Consider the following 22,719-nt stretch of genomic DNA (forward strand, 5'->3'; position numbering starts at 1 on the left):
CGCATGCTGAGGATAAGCAAGGCAACGGGAAGCTTTTATAAGAATATAATGGACACATGATCACTTTGCCGGCTTCATATTACGCTCAGTGCAAACGGTCTAACCGCTGTCCAATTTCTTTTCTTTTTTTTTTTTTTTTTTTTTTTTGAGACTCAGCCTTACTCTGTCACCCAGGCTGGAGTGCAGTGGCACGATCTCAGTTCACTGCAAGCTCTGCCTCACAGGTTCACACCATTCTCCTGCCTCAGTCTCCCAAGCAGCTGGGACTACAGGCACCCGCCACCACGTCCGGCTAATTTTTTATATTTTCAGTAGAGACAGGGTTTCACCGTGTTAGCCAGGATGGTCTCAATCTCTTGACCTCGTGATCCACCCACCTCGGCCTTCCAAAGTCCTGGGATTACAGGCAAGAGCCACCATGCCCGGCCTAACCACTGTCCAATTTCTTACAGATGCCTTTCTATAAGTGATTTTCCTAGGCTATTCCACAGCCCCTTCTTTCCTCCCTCCCTCTCTTCCTTCCTTTTTTACCTCCTTCTCTTACTCCTTTTCTTCTTCCATATTTATTGGTGAGGTCATTATTCATATCACTAGAGATAAAAGTATTTTGAAGCAGCAAACTCAATATTTTCATATTTATTTGAAATCTATGTATTTGTAAGATTATATTAATATATATTATTCACAAAATGTTGATATAAAAACAGAGAGATGTAAATTCTAATATTTTCTTTTAGTATCTCCAATAAACAGTCTTGTACCACCCTTCACACATCCCACTTTGGAGATAAGTTTTCTACAGTACACAGGCCCTGTTTCCACTGATTTTAGGAATCTCTCCACAGAACGAGAAAATTAAATAATCTGTTGCAAAAAAAAAAGTGTGGATAGGGATTTTAGGAGCTGAGGTAAGGATACCTATAGTATAATTCGTCCTGATAAACACCCACACTCCCACTATATAATTTGCTTATGGAGACCCTGACCACCCATTTTCAGTTACATCCCTTTTTCTTCAAACCTTCACAATTATAGAAGGGTACAGTTTTTGCATGTTGGCAATTTACATTTTCATGGTCTTCAGTGTTGTACTGTAACCATAGACATCTGCATGCTTGAGCAAAACTCCGCATAGGGAAGTATCCCTTCATATTGACCATTCCAGTTATGAATCTATCTATTGAGGTTTCCAGGTGTTGCTTATCTGTGCAGCATTTTTGCTCCTGATTGGTGCTTGACCAATATTATGAAGTGCCTAACCTAAGACTTTGTATATGGGCTGGGCAGGTCTAGATGCAATATAATTAGCATTCTAATGCTTCAAACATGTCACATGCTTCCCACAGGCAAAGACTGACAGAACATCCCTTCGTCATGGCCCAGCTTTCTTCTTACATGTTCTCCAAGTTCTCAGCTGCCCACCCTAATTCACTCCACTCGATTTCCCCTTCTACACATTATTCCTTGGTAATCTTATCTACTCCCTTGACTTCAGTCAGCATCTGTAGCCCTGGACTTTCTGACAGTTCCCTCTTTGACATCTCCCACATGGTTGCCATGCCAGAGACTCTAACTCAGCATGTCCAATACCTTCTCCCCAGAACCTACTACTACTACTTCTGGACTTCTTACTTCAGCAAGTGGCACGGGCATCTTTCCCAATCAGAAGACTCAACATGGAGTCAATAGCCAACTCTACCTTTAAAAACTTTCATGGTGAACCCCTTTCTATTATCCTAATAGTAATAGTTAAGCTGATTTTTTTTTTCTAATTTCTCTCTTGTACTATGGCTTTGAAGCCTACATTTTTTTGTTGTTGTTGCTTCCACTCTCTCCTTTTATAATTCAATTTCACACACTTTTGCTGAAATAACTTTATTAAACACCTACAGAATCATATTTTGTCTTCTCAAAAACTACTAAGAGATCCATGTTGCATATGGAATTAAATGTAAAATATCCAGGATATCATTTAAAAACCTACAAAATTTTAACCTGTCCTTATTGGTCCTTGTTTTTTCTGTCCTTATTGATACTTTTTTTTTTTTTTTGAGAGGGAGTCTTGCCCTGAAGCCCAGGTTGGAGTGCAATGTAGTTCATTTCTAAGTTTATAGAAGACATGGAATGTTTTTATTTTTTTAACTGCTGAATTGAATCTGACTACCATTATTCAAGTAGGTAAGGAGATACATATACAGGAGTTTCTTAGTGTTCTTTCCTAAAACTTGTGCACATTATATTCGTATATGAAATAGGGGCAGTGTTTAGAATGAACGTGGCTCTACTATACTTCTTGATTTCAGTGTTACTTCAAAGACTAGATTAAAGGAACAACAAACAACATGTTATAAGAAGCATTCTAATTTTCTGAGTCACACAAGAGAGACCATACAGGTTCCACAATTAATTTAATACAACTTTTAAAAGAACACAGGATTCCCAGACATGAAGAAACATGAACCACAGATATAGTCAGATGACTTCAGAAGTATTTCCAGGAAAACCGAAGTCTGTCTTAATAAGATACCAACTCTGAAATCCCGTGAGATGCTTGTAACTGAAGCTTAATACAATAGGCCCATCAGTAAATTTATTCCTAGCCAACCAATGTTGCTAAAGCTTTAAAGAACAGATAAATTGAAATGTGTTTTGCATGGGGAAGTTTTCCCCAGAGTTCCTCATTATTATATAGGAAATCAATTTGCATCACTGATGATACCATTCACATCAGACACCCCAAAGTTGTTAGGAGGTAATTTAGTTTTATGCTGAAGCAATTTGATACTTGTTCTGATTTGTGATTTTCATTTTGTTTGCTAATGAAAAAAATTAATGAGCAATGTTACTAGAAATACAACTTATCAAAACATTGGCACTGTGATCACTGCGGAGCTGGTACCTGGACCTCTACAATGGAAGAGCCATTAATCAGATAGCATAGGCAAAATTTCAGGGTACAGATGCCCTTACACATACCTTTGCACTGATTTGTGTTTTTGTCAAGAATTGCCTTTGTAGATACAATTTTTCCATACCTGAAAGAGAGAGAGAGAAAAAATCCATGTTATTGTAACCCAGTGAAGACACTTAAAACACCCTAATGAACATCAGGGCACACACAACTGAGCATGGATAAACCAAGAAAACAAGCTCTGAATTCCTATTTCACACCTGGATGATTTCCTTGCACCAGCTCTTCTTTATAACTTAGGAATGTTCTTCCCTATGTAAGCAATGGGTTGAGCTTCAAAAATAAACTTGTCAGGTTGTCACAAGCAGCCAAAAGAAGATCACATGTGATTGTGATCACAGTAAATCACACTCTGTGGATCCATGGAAGAAAGCATGGACCTTGGTGGTAGACTGAACAGGGTTTGCATCCAGCTCTGACTCTCACCTTGTGTTGTAACACTATAGAGTTTAACCCAACTTCACTAAGACACAGTTTCTTCATCTGTAAAAATGAGAAGCTAAAAATGTCAAATCTCCTAGTTCAATCAACATTTATATCTTTGGGAATATTAGACTCCAGGAGAAGAGTAAAATGAAGGTAAAATGGGGTAAGGTAAAATGGGGTTTACCTAAGGTGCTGAGGACAGTGGCCGACACAGAGCAAGTGTTATCAATGTTAGCTCTTCTTCCAATGATGCTCTCCCTGCTATCAGCTATATAAAAATGTCTCCAACCCTTTGGCATTCTCTGAGAATGATGAAAAGTGGAAGGGGGTAAAGATTCTGACCCAAAAGCTTCAAATGTTACTACTTAGACTGTCAAAATCTTCCACTGAGAAAACTGACATGTAAAATTATTTGCTAAAAGATAATTACATTTATACTTTACATTGTTAGTTTTAAATGTTAGGGATTTCATTATGTTCTCACTCTACCTAGTTGTACAGATACTCACCCATTCAAAGCTTTTTTGTTTGTTTCATATAATCAAAATGACTATTACCTCACGCCTATTACCACAAGAGATTATTCCCTTTAAAGACTCCCAATCCTCCCTTTCCCATCTCCCCCAAAACACTCTTTTTGGAGCTCTATTTCACCCCAAGAGTTTCTCTGTGGGGAAAATAACCAGTAAAATAATATCATATTTGAACAGTCTCTTTACTAGACAATGATTCATGGTACCTACAATCATGCCCATTAGAAAGCTGTAATGTTAGCTAAGTTTGAGCTATTAAGGTAAATAAATATTTGCAAAATTATATGTATTTTAGAGTAGAAAATAAGGGAAAAGAGAAGAAAATGTCACTGCATCTTTTTTTTTTTTTTTTCCCCACACCAAGCACCATTAATACAATATGTGAGAAGTAAAAATCAGAAAAAGAAAAAAAATTAGACAGGTATAACTATCTTACACCAGACACATAAACCCTTAAGACAAAAATCCTTCTTAATTAGTTTATAAAGGTGTTCCTGAAATTTTTATATAAGAACTTTCTAAATTGAAATTTAGTTCTGTCTTAAATATGAAATTAAACATTACTGTGTTTCATGGTGGATTTCATCTCACAACTGGACTATTAACAATAGTCGGCCGGGCGCGGTGGCTCAAGCCTGTAATCCCAGCACTTTGGGAGGCCGAGACGGGCGGATCACGAGGTCAGGAGATCGAGACCATCCTGGCTAACACGGTGAAACCCCGTCTCTACTAAAAAATACAAAAAACTAGCCGGGTGAGGTGGCGGGCGCCTGTAGTCCCAGCTACTCGGGAGGCTGAGGCAGGAGAATGGCGTAAACCCGGGAGGCGGAGCTTGCAGTGAGCCGAGATCGCGCCACTGCACTCCAGCCTGGGTGACAGAGCCAGACTCCGTCTCAAAAAAAAAAAAAAAACCAATAGTCAATGGCATGCATATTGTCCTACTGTATCAATCTTACAAGAATGTCCTCTACTTCATTAAATGTAGTATATGTAATCATTTTTACAGCAAAAAAAAGTCAAACATTTTCTTATGGAAAGCATTTGTGAGTATTTTGACAAGTAACATTTTTATAAACAAAGAAGAAGAATTTTACTTCTCAGAAATTATTACAATATTACTATCAATGGAAAATCACACACACAGTCCAAAAAAGCAAACTGTGCTATTTCTTAACTTCCCTATTTCTAAACACTCTCTAGGCAAGACTTCCCAATAGCACAGAATCACAAAACAATGGAACACAACTCAGAGTACTTGACACAATCTCTACTATGACTGGAGTACTAGGAATTTCATTCCATGGCTCCGTTACAACATTCTGCATTAACAATTAATTTGCAAAGCCAGGATATGCTTTAAACAACAAGAGAAGGTACTTAATGGGCCACTGGTTACAGTTCATGTCTGAACTCTCAGGATGACGAACAGGTACTTTCTGCATGACTGGCTATGTATTCTTTGTGATCTGCAAAGTCAACAACTGATGTAGATAAATAAGATTTAGATTTTTTTTTTTAAGACCTAACCACTATAAACACAAGTCCCATGAATGTAATACACCTATGAAATTATGCTTTTATCAAAGTATACTAGCAGATTAGAATGAAAACTACAGATTAAAAGTACACAATTTTATACACTCTGGAGGAAAATAAAAATTTCTGAAGTAAAAAGTGTTCCTTCATGTATATAACCTCATTTACTTACTCTTTCCCTTCTTAGGGTTTAGATCAAGACCTTACGTCTTCATAAAGTTTTTTCTTCAACTATGCCACTCACCAGTTGAAAAAAAAAATCTAATATTAGAGAAAATTATGTGACCAAATTGCTGAATAATGCCTGGAAATAGACACCTGAGCACCAGTCCCATGTGCCTCCTGGCTCCAGAAGCTTTCAGACAAATCCAATTCACTTCTCTATCCTTTCATTTCTCACAGCTAGAGGAGATAAAATACTATCCACGGTCTACTTCCTCGGGGGTTTGAACTTCTCAGCGGAAACAAATAAATCAAGTAAATACATTTTATACTACAGTTCTTTCCATGTGGGCCTTCTCTAGCCAGTGTAGGAACTTCCTAATACAACATTGTAAAGATGCTTTTTGGCGACTCCATACCTACATATTCACCAACTAGCCTGAGTGCTCATATATTCTACAAATATAGCCAGGTCTCTAATGACATTTTCTTTATATTCAAATACAGCCAGGTCTCTAATAAGATGTCTTATATTCTATTTTCTTTATATTCTAAGAGTACGCTTTAAAAGAGTAGCCATTCTACATTAACTATTTGCTTATTATATTTTTGAGTTTTCATAATTGAATTTTATAAATTTATATATTGTCTATCAATTCTTTAAAACACTTTTACCCTAGCTTGTCAATACAATTTTCACATTTAATTTTTTAAAAGAACTAGCCAGTTATTTTCTGGCATTTATTCTTAGTCTTAAACAGCATCTGAGTCAAACTATATTTGTTGATACACTTGATTATTCCACATACAAGCCTAATTTAAACTAATGGCATCTTTTATTTTCAAAGTTGAAGAGAAAATAGAGCTATTATGGGTCTACTCTTCATGAATTATGAAGACATCAAATTGGTGGGATCCTTCAATAAAGAATTTATTTTTAAACCCTTTTGCTGAATCACCCACTGTGTATATTAATTCAAAAAATACAGGCAGAGACTGAAAATAGAGTCTCCGCAGTCAATTAACTCTCAGCTAACTCATTTTTCACAAGCCTTCTATATTGATACCAGACTAGAAAAAGGTATCACATTTATTTAATGGATGAAACATTATCCTTTTAGCAAATGTGGTTGTTTGCCTACTTCTAGATGGCTCATTCATTCTTTGGCATTTGGGGATGGTAATGGAGCATATCTGTAGCTTCAGGGACCCAGTTGGAATGTGGTAGGGCTATCTCTCTAATGGAATACATCAGCCAGATTTCACCTACAAGTTTACAACCCATTTATATTCTGAAGTATTAACAAGTTCAATCTACAAATGAGTAATCAAAGCCATGCACAATTGTTATGGACTGAATTTTGTCCCCTCAAAATTAATATGTTAAAATCAAAATCCTCACTACCTCAGAATGTGACTGTATTTGGAGACAGAGTCTTTAAAGAGGTAATTAAGGTAAAATGAGGTTATACGATAGGCCCTAATCCAGTATGATTGTTGTCCTTATAAGCAGAGACAGGCATAAAAAGACTATGTGAAGTCATAGAGAGAAGCCAGCCATTTACAAGAAAAAGAGAAAGGCTTCAGAAGAAGCAATGGTGCCAATACCTTGATCTTGTATTTCCCACCTCAAAACTGTGAGAAAATACATTTTCATGAAGTCACCCAGTCTGTGGTACTTTGTTATGGCAGTCCTAACAAACTAACACAATAATCTTCTCTCCAAGGCCTCCTGAGCTTTGCAAAAAGGAACAGAGGTGAGAGGATTCATCAGACAAGACTCCTTTTTAAAGTGCTTTGCTCAATGATTTGTCCCCTCCAAGCTCTTACCTAAGACCTCCAAGCTCTTTCTCATCTAACATTTGTGTATGATAACAGAAGCCTAGAAGTATCACAGGGTTACAAAGAGCAGGTAACAAATAATCCAGAACCTGGTCCTTGGTCTTATAATCTGGGCAGTGTTTCTTTCCCCCAAGAGATAGTCAAACTCTGTAATCATGCATCTACACCAAGTAAATTTTACATGTCTATTGTGAAAAGTAAAAAGTCTTTTATTAACATACTATTTGGGGCTAGTACCTTACAAAGAACACAACATAAGAATATCTATGTGGGAGATTTGGAGAAAAGTGCCTAGAAGAGGAAGTGTTTGAAGAAGGGGCAATATTTTATCAATGAGGAATGATTTTTATATGTCTTAGAGATTAGAAAAACAATTGTTAAAAAAAAATGAGTCTTTTTTCAGGTCAGTGTATTACTACTTAGCAAATTTCTATTTTCATGCTACAAATAGCTTCACCAGGAACCTAGGAGTACAAGCAGCATTTCAAGTTTGATATACTCAAAGAAAGTGGTTCTCCATGTTTAACGGGCAGCTGGACCTCTTAGGGGGCTTATCAACACAGGTTGCTAGACTCCACCCCCAGAAATCTGACTCAGTAGATATGAGGTGGGCCTGGAGAATTTGCATTTCTAACGAGATGCCAGGTAAGGCTGATACTGCTGCTGATGCTTTGAGAACCACTGCTCCAAAAGACTAACACACAAACAGCAAAGAAGGTGGTTTGTTATTTGCAATACTCCAGAGACTGAAGACTAAAGGAACTTTCTTTTCTTTTTTTTTTTTTGAGACGAGGTCGCTCTGTCGCCCAGGCTGGAGGGCAGTGGCGCCATCTCCGCTCACTGCAAGCTCTGCCTCCCGGGTACAGGTCATTCCCCTGTCTCAGCCTCCTGAGTAGCTGGGACTACAGGCGCCCACCACCATGCCCTGCTAATTGTTTGTATTTTTTTAGTAGAGACGGGGTTTCACTGTGTTAGCCAGGATGGTCTCGATCTTGACTAAGAGAAGTTTCTATCGATATGGGGAACAACCTTTAAAGCTTCAAACAAATTTTTGTTCATATAATACTTTAAATTGAAAATGGTAGGCTGGGGGCAGTGGCTCACATCTGTAATTCCAGAACTTTTGAAGGCCAAGATGGGTGGATCATGAGGTTTGGAGTTTGAGACCAGCCTGACCAATGTGGTGAAACACCATCTCTACTAAAAATACAAAAATTAGCTGGGCGTGGTGGTGTACACCTGTAATCCCAGCTATTCAGGAGGCTAAGGCAGGAGAATCACTTGAACCTGGGAGGCAGAGGTTGCAGTGAGCCAAGATCGTGCCACTGCACTCCAGCCTGGGTGACAGAGTGAGACTCCGTCTCAAAAAGAAAGAAAGAGAGAGAGAGAGAGACAGAGAGAGAGAGAAAGAAAGAGAAAATTGTAGTCTGTGTATTTTTTCAGAGTTTTGCCTGACGATATTTTTCATTTAGCCAAATATAGTAACAACTTACAACTCAAATATAGCTGTCTTGAAGTTTGTTTTCAGATACCTTCTAGAAACAAAGTCCAAAGAAAACATTGGCAATGCCTATGTAAATCTCTTCTGCCACTTGAAATAACTAGTTGCTAAGTAGTAGTTTGACTGAATTAGAGTGAAAATCGTGTGAGAAAAATGGCAAGCAGATAATGATTATTAACTGGTTTGTGCCTTACCTGTTCTTTAATTAGAAATAGATGTAAATATGGCACAAAAATAGCAGGCCAAAAATGCATACTTTCAAGTTCTTAAATCAAAAGAAAATCAATTATTTGCTAGTTTTCAGAATTAGTAACTCTTGGGTTATACTTTAGGTTATATAGTTGGGTTATGTAGTTTGGGGATATATATAAGCTGTCACCTTAGCAAAAGTTTATGAGAAAGGGATTTCCATACCAATAGAGTCAGAAACCTTGCATGCATCTGAGTACCTTCTACAACTGATTCCAGTGCATTTCGGCATATTTAATATTCTTTAATATTTGGACAACTAGTATAGAAAGAGGATGAGGTTTAGAATCAACTAATATAGACTTGAATCTGAACTCTCTACCCACATGACCTAAGGCAAATTACTCAACCCCTCAGCACCTGTTCCTTGATCTGTATGATTACTATGTTCCGTATTCTATAGCAACTGTAAAAATGAAATAAAATAGAATGTATTAAAACTCCTAGCACAATGTGTGACATGTTAAAATTGACTCCTTTCTCTTATTAAACCCTCCCTTATTACCTATACATTTAGTGTATAGCATAAAATAATAACTCAGATACTACTATCTTATGATCATTTGATAAAGCCAGAATGTCCCAGTTCAATGCTTCCAGAGGACCCAAGAAAGCACATGATTTAGCATTTATGCTTTCTAATTTGTACTCCAAGTCAATTCACAGTTTCCTCTTCACTCACTTAGCCTCCTTCTGACAATACCTAGTTACTTGCTCAGACTGTTCTCCAGGCCACTTGAATGCTGTCTCCACTACCTTCCCATATGCTTGTCCCTCCTAATCTTTCCACCAGGATCCACCACTCTACTTCAGTACCTCTGTTCTACCCCGTTTTCTATTGTCTCCTTTCCTGGCCATCATCCAAGAAAGCCATTAAACCTGGTCGACTACACGTTGACCCTGGCATTTCTTGGTTCTCACTGTCATCAACTCCTCATTTATTCATGCATAATCTTGAACAGTACCCCATCTCCAGAACCATTTGCCTTCTAGAGCCTAACCATGTAGTATCAATTCTCAAGTTCTTATGTAAGTGGTTTTCAGATTTTGGAGGTTTTAAAGGTCTCTCAGGAATTCATGGGTCTCCCTTTCAAAGCCTCTCATCTCCGCCCCAATGTGTTTCATTTAGCTGGCACCTACTTTTATAACACTTCCTAGACACTAACCCTTTTTCTAAGTTCTCTACATTTTTCAACTCATGTTAATCATTGCAACAAACCCCTGAGGGAGGCACTGTGTCTAGCTACCTTTTACAAATGAGGACACTGCACCAGCCACAGGGTAAGTAACTTTCCCAGGGTCACGTGACTAGGAAGTACCAAAAGCAGGATCCAATCTCAGACAGACCAGCTACAGAGCCCAGGCTCTGCCAACACTTGTTGCCTCTCAGCTCTAGTGCCACCTGCCATTCTCCTGTCTCAAAAGAAGGCCTGCCTCTCCTTTTCTCCCCCATTAGTATTCATCCCTGTTATGTCTGTGACCTGTTCCCCTGTCTCTCACCTATATTTCTCTGAAATGTACACGCTTCTTCCCAAATGCCAGGGCTCTTTCCCCTCTGCCTGCCCTTAAACATTTGCAAATCCTATCCATCCATACACTGGTTATCATAGGGTTTCTCTCTTTTCATTTACTGCTAGACTTTTCTTGAATGATTGCTCTATTCAAGCTGCTTCTTTCTTTGCATTATCCCGTTTCTGCTTAATTCCTAAACACTGACAATACTTTGAAAAGTGACCAGTAACTTCCTAATTGGTAAAAATATTCAGTTACTAGCAATGACTTCTTGGCACCATTTGGTCTCTGAAATAGCTTCCTCTTGAAATATACTTCCCTTGGGATTAATGAATTACCTTCACCTGTTTCTTTTCTTTTTTTTTTTTTTTCTTGCCTATACTTTTTCCCTTATCTCCATCACTTACCCCTTCTCTTCCACCATGTTCCAGAGAGTGTGTGTAGATGAAGCTTAATCCTCAGTCCACTTGAGTTTCAGTGCTACGATGTGCATTACACTAATAATTCTCAAATTGTAATGTGCATTAGAACATCTGGGTGGCTTCTTATAACTATGGGGCCTCAACCCCAGAGTTTCTGATTCAGTTTGTCTGAGACTGGGCATGAGTTGATCCCAGGATCACAGTATAAGAACAACTGTATTATAAATATCCTTTATTTTCATGCTTTGAATTCCCATTTTTTTTGTGTTTCACTCTCAAAGTTTCTTCTCCAGATCTGTCTTCACACTCAATCCTCAGTCCTGAATATCCAGTTAATTAGATATTTCTCCCTGTATGCTGAATGATCATCTCAAATGACACAACAAAGTTTAACTCACCATCTTCCCCTTTTTCTTTTCTCTGAAAGTATTTTTAGGGCAGAAACTAGTCAGGTATTGAAATGGATACTGGATAGAGACTGTGATGGCCTGGAGAACTTAAGCTTCAACTGAAGGGACGCCTGCTTGTCAGCTCAACCAGTATTACCATGAACAAATATAATCCCAGCATTTGCAGGCCTTCTGATTTTTTTTTTGAAAGGAATTGATTTTTAGGCAAAATTTCCCAATTTTTTAAGGTTGGCTTAGAGATTTTACAAAGCAATGTAAAGGCCAAAGAAAAAAATGTCTAAGTTGAGTGAGCCTGAAGACTCTGTTTGTGATCTTGGCACTATTGTCTAATTTCCCCTTTTCTTGCTAAATAATACAGGTCCTTCAAAACTTAACTGCGTGTTTTGGCTTATTTGATCACCGGTTATTTCTCTCAAATCTGAATAGCTGCTGTGCTCACATTCTGTATGAAATCACCTAGGACTTTATTTATATATTTATTATTTGATGTGTTGTCTATTGTTTCCCCCATGAGATTTTCTCTTCAATGAGACCTTCATTTTAAAGAGGCTTAGATCAGAATAGAGCGTGATGCATAATAAGCCTCCACGAACATCTTTAAATTTCTCAGTAATTTTTATGGACCTGACAACATTTCCCAGATCAGAAACACCCACTAATGATTGGACTACATGTATATACACATTGTATGTTTTATATATATATACACACACACACTCACACATACACATATACATTATATATGCTATTAACTAAAAACCTGCTATGTGACAGAGAGCAGTAGATATTTTATTGCACATTCTCATGCCTACATAATTAATTGATATTATTTTCATTTATTTAACATGAAATCATTAAATTTAGGTATATTAAGTTACCTGGCTAAGTTCATGCAGCACTTCAGTTATATTGCTTATATTTAAATTCAATTACATTTGGCTTCCAAAGCTCTACTCTTTCTTTGATTTCATGCTGTCCCTATGTATAGTGAATAAGCTCAGATAAAACTCAGTCCTCTGGCCAGTCAAGATGCCACACACACACACACACACACACACACAAAATGTGTAAGGTTTGCAAATTTTGGACATGATTAGTCCTTTAAAATGCAGAAAAATTACCAACATTCTTTGGAAATAATATAGCTGCATATTTACCACTGCTTGTTAGAACTTCCTTTTAAAGAAACTTGTTCCTTGAAGCAGCTTATGGCTTCACAATATGTAGCACATTCTAGTACAACTGTGTATCCAACATCAACTGAATACATAATGGAAAACATAGCTTCACAGCAGATTTTACATTTGCTATTTGAGAAGACATCAAATCTGATTCTGAATATCCTGACATCATCTACAGTCTCAGTTTTAAGAGAAAACTCCATTAAATCTGCAACATATGTAGCCATTTTTAGAGCCACATTTCAGTAGAGTGGAAGTCAGCAGTTTATAACACATTCTTGGTGCTTCAATATGAATGTTTGTGTTTTCCAAAAATTCATCTGTTGAAACCTAATCACTAATATGATGGTGTTAGGAAATGGGGCCTTTGGGAGGTGATTAGGTCATGAGGATGGAGCCCTCAAGAATGTGATTAGTGCCCTTACAAAAGAGTGCCCAGCAAGCTGCCTTGTCACTTCCATCATGTGAGGACAAAACTGGAAGGCACCATTTAGGAACCAGACTATGGGGCCCTCATTAAACAATGAACCTGCTGGTGCCTTCATCTTGAACTTCTCAGCCTCCAGCACTGTGAAATATAAGTTTCTATTTTATATAAGCCACCAAGTTTGTAGCATTTTGCTATAGCAGCCCAAATGGACTAAGGCAGTTGGTTCTCACTGTATCTGCAAGCACAGTTCCAAACCACATATTAGATTTTGAAATAAGTTATATGTTGCTAATGAGGTGGTAGCTCCCAAGTCTGGCATGGATCACTTAGTTTCATTCTAACCTCCTCCAAACTGTCTTTGGGCTGGGTGTGGTGGCTCACACCTGTAATCCCAGCACTTTGGGAGGCCAAGATCAGTAGATGACATGAGCTCAAGAGTTTGAGACCAGCTTGGGCAACATGGTGAAATCCTATCTCTACAAAAAAAAAATACAAAACTTAGCCAGACATTGTGGGGCATTCCTGTGGTCCCAGCTACTTAGGAGGGTGAGGTGGGAGGATCACTTGAGCCCAGGAGGCAGAAGTTGCAGTGAACTGAGATCGCACCACTGCACTCCAGCCTAGGTGACAGAGTGAGACCCTGTCTCAAAAAAGAAAAAGAAAAAATAAACATTGTCTATGTCACTAACCTCATTCTCCTCATCCTTACTGAACTGACGTATTTCTGATTTTTTTTTTTTTCTCATCCTCAAGTAGCTAATTTTAATTCTGGTTATGATCCAATGGTAGTTTGGGCATATCTTTATTATTAGAGTCGTCAATTGGATCATTAATTGTATCAATGATAAAATGCTGTATTTTATTATTACTGTATTGTACTGTACTATATTGTATCTTTTTTTATCCTAACAGTGGAGTTTTTTTTTTTTTTTTTTTTTTTTTTGAGACGGAGTCTCGCTCTGTCGCCGGGCTGGAGTGCAGTGGCCGGACCTCAGCTCACTGCAAGCTCCGCCTCCCGGGTTTACGCCATTCTCCTGCCTCAGCCTCCCGAGTAGCTGGGACCACAGGCGCCCGCCACCTCACCCGCCTAGTTTTTTTTTTTTTTTTGTATTTTTAGTAGAGACGGGGTTTCACCGTATTAGCCAGGATGGTCTCGATCTCCTGACCTCGTGATCTGCCCGTCTCGGCCTCCCAAAGTGCTGGGATTACAGGCTTGAGCCACCGCGCCCGGCCCCTAACAGTGGAGTTATTCAAACCTTACACACAGGACTCAATACATATTCATTAAATGAGTGAATAGATTAGTGAATACCGTATATTACACCTTGAACATTAAACAAGATGATTAGGACGGCTATGGGAGTCAAGTGTGTCTAGATACAGTGGTATGTCTCCTGTTCTGCAAAGTGACAAAGTGCATACTCTGCTGATAAAGATATAAAGATACATTGCTTTTTACATATTATGTTGAGCACATTTCCTTCATTTCATCCACAAAGAGAGTGAGCTATAATATCACTCAAGGGTCAAACTAGAAAAGAGTTTAAAAATACTGATTGTAAAATACTTTATGAAACTGTATTATTTTAAAACTACAAGGACACTCAAAGGAAAAAAAAATGAGTTTAAATGCTAAAAGAGAAATTCCATATACTATAGCAGCTGCTGTAAGCTTTTTAATAGATACACAGTTTTGAGTATTACTATAAATGCCTAATACAAATAACTCAATGATGTCTGTAAAAGAATGACAGTTTTGAGATGTCTGTAGAATCTTTCTGAGCTTCGTAACACTTAAATTGCATTTCTGTGATTAAGTAATACAAGAATGCATGCTTCATTTAAAGATTCAGAACCCACAAAAGGCAAAATACACAAAGCTATATAATGCAGAAATAACTAATTCCATGAAGGTGATTTCTATTTTTTTTTTTAAATTACATACATAGAGAAAGCAGAAAAGATAAAATCAAGGCCAACTTTAATTCAAAACAACTCTGTTTTTCTTATTTCTAAAAATGTATAAAACGAAGTACCCATGTGAAAGAGACCACAGCTATTTTGTCAATACATTAATCTCCTCGTATTAAATTTTGAGATGCATACTAGGTAAAGCTGTTATTTGTCACTCCAAAAGATCAATCCTTGTGGAACTATACTAGGGAGTCCATTGTCCAGTCTGTAGTTAAATACTTCATAATCGCATAAATCAATGGTGTAGTTCAACTACCTATGTGAAAATTATTGGCTTTATAGACTCTTTATAATCCAGAGAACTTTAGAAATTCTATGTAAAATGTATATAACGACCTCACTGGTAGTGAGGTAGGTGAGAAGACCTAAAAGAGTATGTAAAGTCTTCTAGCTCAATAAAAGGCTTATAGTAGATACTCAAAAACAATAGTTGCTGGGGTCATGCATAATCTTTTAATTGCTTATTGGTCAGAAATTTCAGACTTATGTTAGAATTAGATTCCATAAAGCATAATCAAGAAACTGAGTAGATTGCGAAGTTTGTGAAATGCTGTCTCAAGCGAAGTATCAGTGACTTCTGGTTCACTTATTTGCCTTAATCCTTCTCATTACTGCAGGCGTGCACACTCCCCTGAGTGCATGCCTTTCATTCCACAGGGAGTCAGTGGGGATTTTTTACATGACAAAGAACACACCTAGGATGCCTTTTGGTTTGTGCCATTTAGGAGGGTCATGGGATAAAGGAAGAATGCAAGAAAAATTCAGCTGCTCCCTGCATGCCAGGAAAAATATAATGTTGTCTTATAGATCTTTTTACCAGATCAACTCTTATTTAATAAGCTTAAATACATTCATCTAACTTCCAACACAAGGCCCCACATAATGCTCTCAATATGACCTGATTTCTGTACTCTCACAATCCAAAGCACTGTTTTCATACTTTCTTGAAATATCTATGACTATGAATCTTTGTATTTAGGCACCCATCACATCCCATAATCCTTTAGAAGATACCTCATGCTTTATACATTTATGATGCAAAGGATATTTATGTCTAGTAGATATACCGTAAACATTTCATGGTTTGGTAATGTTCCTGGAGGAAAGATGAGACCAATCACTCTTAATTGTGGTGTAAAATAAGAAAAGGAAAAATTGGCTGGGTGCAGTGGTTCATGCCTGTGCCAGCACTATGGGAGGCTGAGCTGGATGGATTGCCTGAGCTCAAGGGTTTGTGACCAGTCTGAGCAACACAGTAAAACCCCATCCCTACTAAAACTACAAAAAATTAGCTGTGCATGGTGGCGTGCACCTGTAGTCCCAGCTACTCCAGAGGCTAAGGCAGGAGAATTGCTTGAACCCAGGAGGTGGAGGTTGCAGTGAGACAAGTTCACGCCATTACACTCCAGCCTGGGTGACAGAGCAAGACTCTGTCTCCAAAAAAAAAAAAAAAAAGGAGAAATTTATTAAAGCCCGTCACTTACTAACAAATGCATTGTACTTGACTAATTTTTCTTCTTAATTTTGGTATTTAATTATGCCTTAAGCATCCATTAGAGACACTATTTATACCATAATAAACCTTTCATTACCATATGTATCACTTTGCTCAGCTGGGTTGCAATATTATCTCAGTGAACTATGCAAGAACCTTCTTATGTTTTAATAATTCTTTAGCCCTTCACAATGCTTCACATATCTTATTTATACTATATCAGTTGGGGAGATACTAAGCTCAGATTCTCCTTCTATTCTTTATTTCCATCACTCCCCAATGTGACCCCTTAAATACAACCAATTTTAATCATGGGAAGTTTCTAAAATGTTCCCTGCTATGTTACAACTCCATCAGCCAAGAATTTTCTTCCTTTCCACCTGCCTCTCTACTCAAAACTTCTTTTGTCTAATTTCTGTTTAATGGTCTCCTCTAGAAATATTTCACTCACCATCTTTCTTTAAGCTGAATTAAAAGCTTCTTCTAGACCAGTATGCCTCTTCGTAGCACTGTCCCTACTACACGGTAAGCACATACTTATTTCTGAGAGTTACTTGAAAACATAAATTGTGCCTTCCTTGTCTGTGTCACCCAGTCATCACACAAAACACAGCACAAAATAGGTTTTCAACATACGTTGTAAAATAGGCAAAAATGAGGATGTTAATCCTATGTAAACAATCAAAAGAAAAGTTAAACTTGAATATTTTTTCTGCTACGTCCATATCAGATAAAATTATTAGGGAAGCTGTGTTTCTTTTTTCTTGTAGTAATCCCTTGTACTAAACATACTATTTACAAATATAAGAATATTCATCAGCAGCCTAAAACTGGAAACTACCCAAATGCTCATAAATAATAGAACAGATAAATATTTTGGGTTTATTCAAACAATGGAATACCATACCATTATGAGAATAACAAACTAGAGCTACAAGCAACAATTGTGGGTGAATCCTCAAACAATGCAGAGCAAAAGACACCAGATAAACCAAAGTATATGGTCTACAACTGCATTTATATAAATTAATGTATTAGAAGTCAGGATCGTGGTTATCCTTGGCAGAGATGAAAAATTAGAAGAGGCACTGGGCGTGGTGGCTCACGCCTGTAATCCTAGCATTTTGGGAGGCCGAGGCAGGCAGATCACTTGAAGTCAGGAGTTCGAGACCAGCCTGGTCAATATGGTGAAACCCCATCTCTACTAAAAATACAAAAAAATTAGCCAGGCATGGTGGCAGGAGCCTATAATCCCAGCTACTCAGGTGGCTGAGGCAGGGGAATCACTTGAACCAAGATCATGCCATTGCACTCCAGCGGCCTGATTGACAGAGCGAGACTCCATTTCAAAAAACAAAAAACAAAAAACAAAAAAAAAAACAAAAAAAAAAAAAAAGAAAAGAAAAAGAGAGAAGAGACATAAAGGGTTTTTCCTATGCTGGTCATGTTCTGTTTCATGATTTGGCTGCTGGTTACATGGGTGTGTTCAGTTTGTGAAAATACAACAAGCTATATACTGACGATTAGTACAATTTTCTATCTACTTACTACTTTTCAATAAAAATGTGCAGAAAATAGTAGCATTGATGACAGAAGCTAACAACGTTTTCCAGTGAGGATGAGATACATAGCGATGGAGAAGTATGAAATTCTTTCTATTCATCATTCTCCCAGGAAATTTTACTGTTATGTTTAAAGTTCCTAAAATCTTTTTAAATTTAGAACCATTTGACACAAGCTGAATAAAGAAAAACTATGCAAATAGAAGTACACATTAGAGATGAGAATAAATTATCACATAACATGCTGGATTTTATTGTATCTAAGAAGACATTTAGCCATATCAAAGGGCAGTAATTACAAAAAAAAAAAAACACTAAGTCCTTGTGATATAAAATTAATTATAGCAATGAATATAGTAGTTTTGAGATTTATAGTATATAACTTGTATGCCCATACATGTATTTATTTTTTACAAATAAGCCTGATTCTATTACCAGGTAGGTTCTCTTCAAGGCTACATGATTTTTCCCAACTGGATTACAGGCTGTGGTTACAGATGTGTATTACACAATGGAATTCACCTACCAACAAAATGAAATATATTCTGCTCAAGAGGTGACCTCTTGTTCGCTTGTCTTAACTTTAACCATGGGGTAGCCAAAGTAAAATTTAGTATATTTATGTAGTATGTGCTTTTCATATGCCACAGGAACATAATTGCTTCTACTTTCCTTAACATTAAATGAATGAAAAACTACATTTCATGCCCATAAATATTAAATTATCTTAACTGTCTTCAGCTTACTCCTTACCTGAGTACTGACATAAGTTGATTATTTTTGCCAATATAGAGGGAACATATTCCATAAACTCAGAGTTGGAAAATGTAGAAAAACAGAAACATGTAAATTAGTTATAACTCCTTCACACAAAGACATGCTACGTTGTTTTCTTTTCTATATATTTTTTGTTTGTTTGTGTGTTTCACACAGTGGTAATCATATTACATAAATTATTTTGTATCTGGCATTAACACTTTCTGTACCTGTCCACATGACTTTTAAGTTAGTACTCTTAGAAAATTTTTATCAGGGCAAGTTACATACACAAACAAGCAGGCAGCGAGTAAGCAGTAAGTAATGAGACTCACTGGGTGGTTTATAATTTACACACTTATGAGGGAATCATTAGTTATTATTAGTTATTAAATTTATTCGTGTGTTTATTGATTGATTGATTGTAATAAGTTACTAAATACCAAAAAATGTCAGGAATATATGTGACAATTCATTTAATTCATTTCTACAGTCATATTTGTTTCAAGTAGGTCATCATTCCAGGGTATATAAGCATACCAATAAACTTCAAACTAATACAAGTATCAGCAGCTGATTTCTACTAACGTACATGTCTACTGGTTATTTTATAATTAGTATTGCCATAAGTATCTTTTGAGCTAGCATATATTGCTTCCTTCTATAAATTACATGTTTCTTGAAAAAAAATGAGAAAGCATGGAAATCTGTGGTGTTTGTATGAATGTGTACTTATAGAAAGACTTATTCCTACAACCACTACAGTGGAGTCAATGAACAACTAGATTTAATCTTGTTGGAGAATAACTGATACAGCTATTTAAAGTTGTTGATACGATGAAATAATTCATTTACTACATGTAAGAAGTGACATGTCTTCTGAGGACTCAAAAAAATCTTTGAAACTACAGAGTTTCAACTGCATGTTAGGTAGTTTCTGGGTATTTTAAAGTATTTACTGCCAAATTGCAATTTTAAAACAAATAGATGTTCAAAAAAACTTAAAACATGTATTTTCTGCATCATGATAGGCAAAAGGCAAAAGTTGGGGGTTAGTCATGGGTATTTTTAAATTTTAGTTTATTTATATACAAATACTACCTTGTTTATCTGTGTTATAATTTATTATATTTCAGTATATTTAATTATTGAAGTTTAAATTAAATATAATCGGTTTATATTATGCTTTTATATTCTTTGGTCATTGAATTACATAACTGTATAATTTTACATAATATAGGGTTATATATTATATAATTTTATAAAATATAGGGTTATGTATTATATAATTTCATGTAAATTATATAAATGTGTAAGTACATATTTCTATATATATGAGTATTAAATATGTGAGACTTTTTATCAATATATGAAAGATATAAAACACCACAGAATTTAAGAAATACATGGCTTAGTTGTGAACTGTCTTCCTCGCCTCTGTCCAACCTCATTTCTTCCACTTTCCCCTGTAGACACTTTATCTACTTCCCTGTGTTCTGTAACGAAATATCCCTTGTCTTTCTTATTGTTGTCTTATATGCATATATATAATATAGCTTAGTTTTCCCATGTTAGTTGTCTATTTAAATGAACCATAGCTTACATATTTTACTACAACTTTTTTTTTACTTAACATTTTTAATCATGAATTCAACCATGATGGTGTAAAAGACTGTAATTCTGTTATTTTCACTGGTTTATAGAGTTCCATTAAACAAGTGATTCACAATTTATTTATCCTATCTCCCATCTGTTTTCACTTAGGTTTATCCAAACACCTTCCCTTTATTTTTGTCCTTATAAACATTGCTGTTATCAACATTCTTGTATCTATCTACTGGTAAAAATGTGCAGAAGTTTTATTAAGGTATCTGCTCAGGAGTGGGATCGCTGAAGCATGCAGCACACATTTCCCACAGTAGTTGTCTTACCAGCAGAATAATAGTTTCTCCACAGCCTTACCAATGTTTAACGATGCAGAATTCTTTAATATTTCCCATGCTATGAGTTAAAATGCTATCACTATTTGTAAGATTTCTAGGCTTTAGAGAATAATTAATAACACATTAATGAAACTTGATGGACAAATCTAAAGTAGGCATTTCAAGATAGGCCTCCCTGCTATTTACGAGAATGCTGAACTTTATTGAGTCATAAACTAGTTCCAATATATGGTCTGATTTTTAGAAGGAACAAATGTTTGTAATATTATGTCCCACCATTTCGCTATAATTCACCATGCTTTTGGAGGAACATCTTGAGAGACAGAGACAGAGAGAGAGAGAGAGAGAGAGAGAGAGAGAGAGAGAGAGAGAGTGTGTTTGGTTATAATACAGACAAAAATAGCAACCAAAAAATGACTTTATCTAGAGAGCATCCTTGTTTCCAAACACTTTTTCTTTAGATGGTTCTGTCTCCATAAGATTTTTTGTTAATTTGAGGTAGCTTATTTACATTAGGTCTGGAGAAGATTTTTCTAGCTTAGAAAACCAATTTCATGAGACTGTCAAGCAAACATGAGTAAACAAACAAACACACAAACAAAAAACAGAAAAAGGAAGCCAATTTTATATTAAATCAACTAGTTAGAAGCGTATGAAATAATCCAAGCAATAAATATTTAACAGTAACAATAAAACCATGTTTTTGGTGTTAATACAGCAACAAAATTAGAAGATACAATAAGCATCCATCTTAAGTTATTTCTCAAATATTATATATTATAAGGCTTTCTATATTAGAAAGCCCCGAAGCCCAGTCCTACAAAGTTACTATATTTCACCACGTACTTAGGATAAGTCCCATCAAACCACAAGCCTTCTGGGGAATCTGCCACCACAGAAGTCAGAGGACATAGAGATCTTCTGGTCCACTGTTTCCACTGTTTCTTTTTGATGAATGGAATATTTCAAGCACATCAGCAATTTTAGCATGTAGAGTGCGGTAGACTCTTAAGTTCACTTAAAAACCATAAAATTTATAAAAGCAACCAAATTAATGGAATTTTTCATGGTCTTGAAGCAATTTTCATTGTCACATATATACATTTATATAGATGAGACCACACTAACGGGGAGAAACCAAGTTGCCGAAAATGTCAACAGCATTCCTTGAAAGATTAAACTGTAGCTAACAGGCAAAGAGGTAAAACATTATTTAGTCTTCTACCAAGAAAAAAGTTCTTAATAGATCCTCACTTATTCAAGTGAATAGTATCATATCTGTACATATTTTTGTAAAGTCAAATACTTCTACCTACAAAAGATATGTTTAATTCTCATGTTTTAAGACCTTGCTATTCAAAGTGTGGTCTGTGGAACAACAGCTTTGGCATCACCTCAAGATTCTTAAAAATGCAGGTTATAAAGGATCATCCCAAACATACTGAATCATAACCTGCATTTTAATTTGATCACTAAGGATATTTTCTTATCACTGTCTGAAACACAGCTTCATGACACACAGATGTATATACACACATAAACACAAACTCATGAAATTCCATGCATTGTTGTTGAACTTAGGAACAAAGAGAAATTAATTGTGTGTTAAGAGTCAAGATAACTTTTCAGGTGAGTAAAACCCTTCAATTACTAAAACTGAAGTAGCTAAATGGTACATTTGAACTTTACATGAGACTCTTTTCTTAACCTTTTGCAAGATTTTGTACAGCTTTCAGCTGACAGGTTCACATTAATCTATAGCTAATATAGAAAGACATTTCACGGTATGCCAAAATTTAAGCAAAAGGCACTTT

General features: G+C 36.3%; 1 protein-coding gene across 12 annotated transcripts in view; it reads right to left on the minus strand.

The window, feature by feature from the left end:
- Positions 1–22,719, minus strand: part of RBMS3 (RNA binding motif single stranded interacting protein 3) — a 746,078-nt gene that overhangs the window by 541,271 nt on the left and 182,088 nt on the right. For all 12 annotated transcript variants that reach the window (XM_077994138.1, XM_077994135.1, XM_002803044.4 and 9 more), the window contains exon 3: positions 2,977–3,035. In XM_077994138.1, the coding sequence (XP_077850264.1) occupies positions 2,977–3,035 (59 nt within the window). The remainder of the gene's footprint in view (positions 1–2,976; positions 3,036–22,719) is intronic.

This window comes from Macaca mulatta, chromosome 2 (genome assembly GCF_049350105.2).
Source record: "Macaca mulatta isolate MMU2019108-1 chromosome 2, T2T-MMU8v2.0, whole genome shotgun sequence".
NCBI lineage: Eukaryota > Metazoa > Chordata > Mammalia > Primates > Cercopithecidae > Macaca > Macaca mulatta.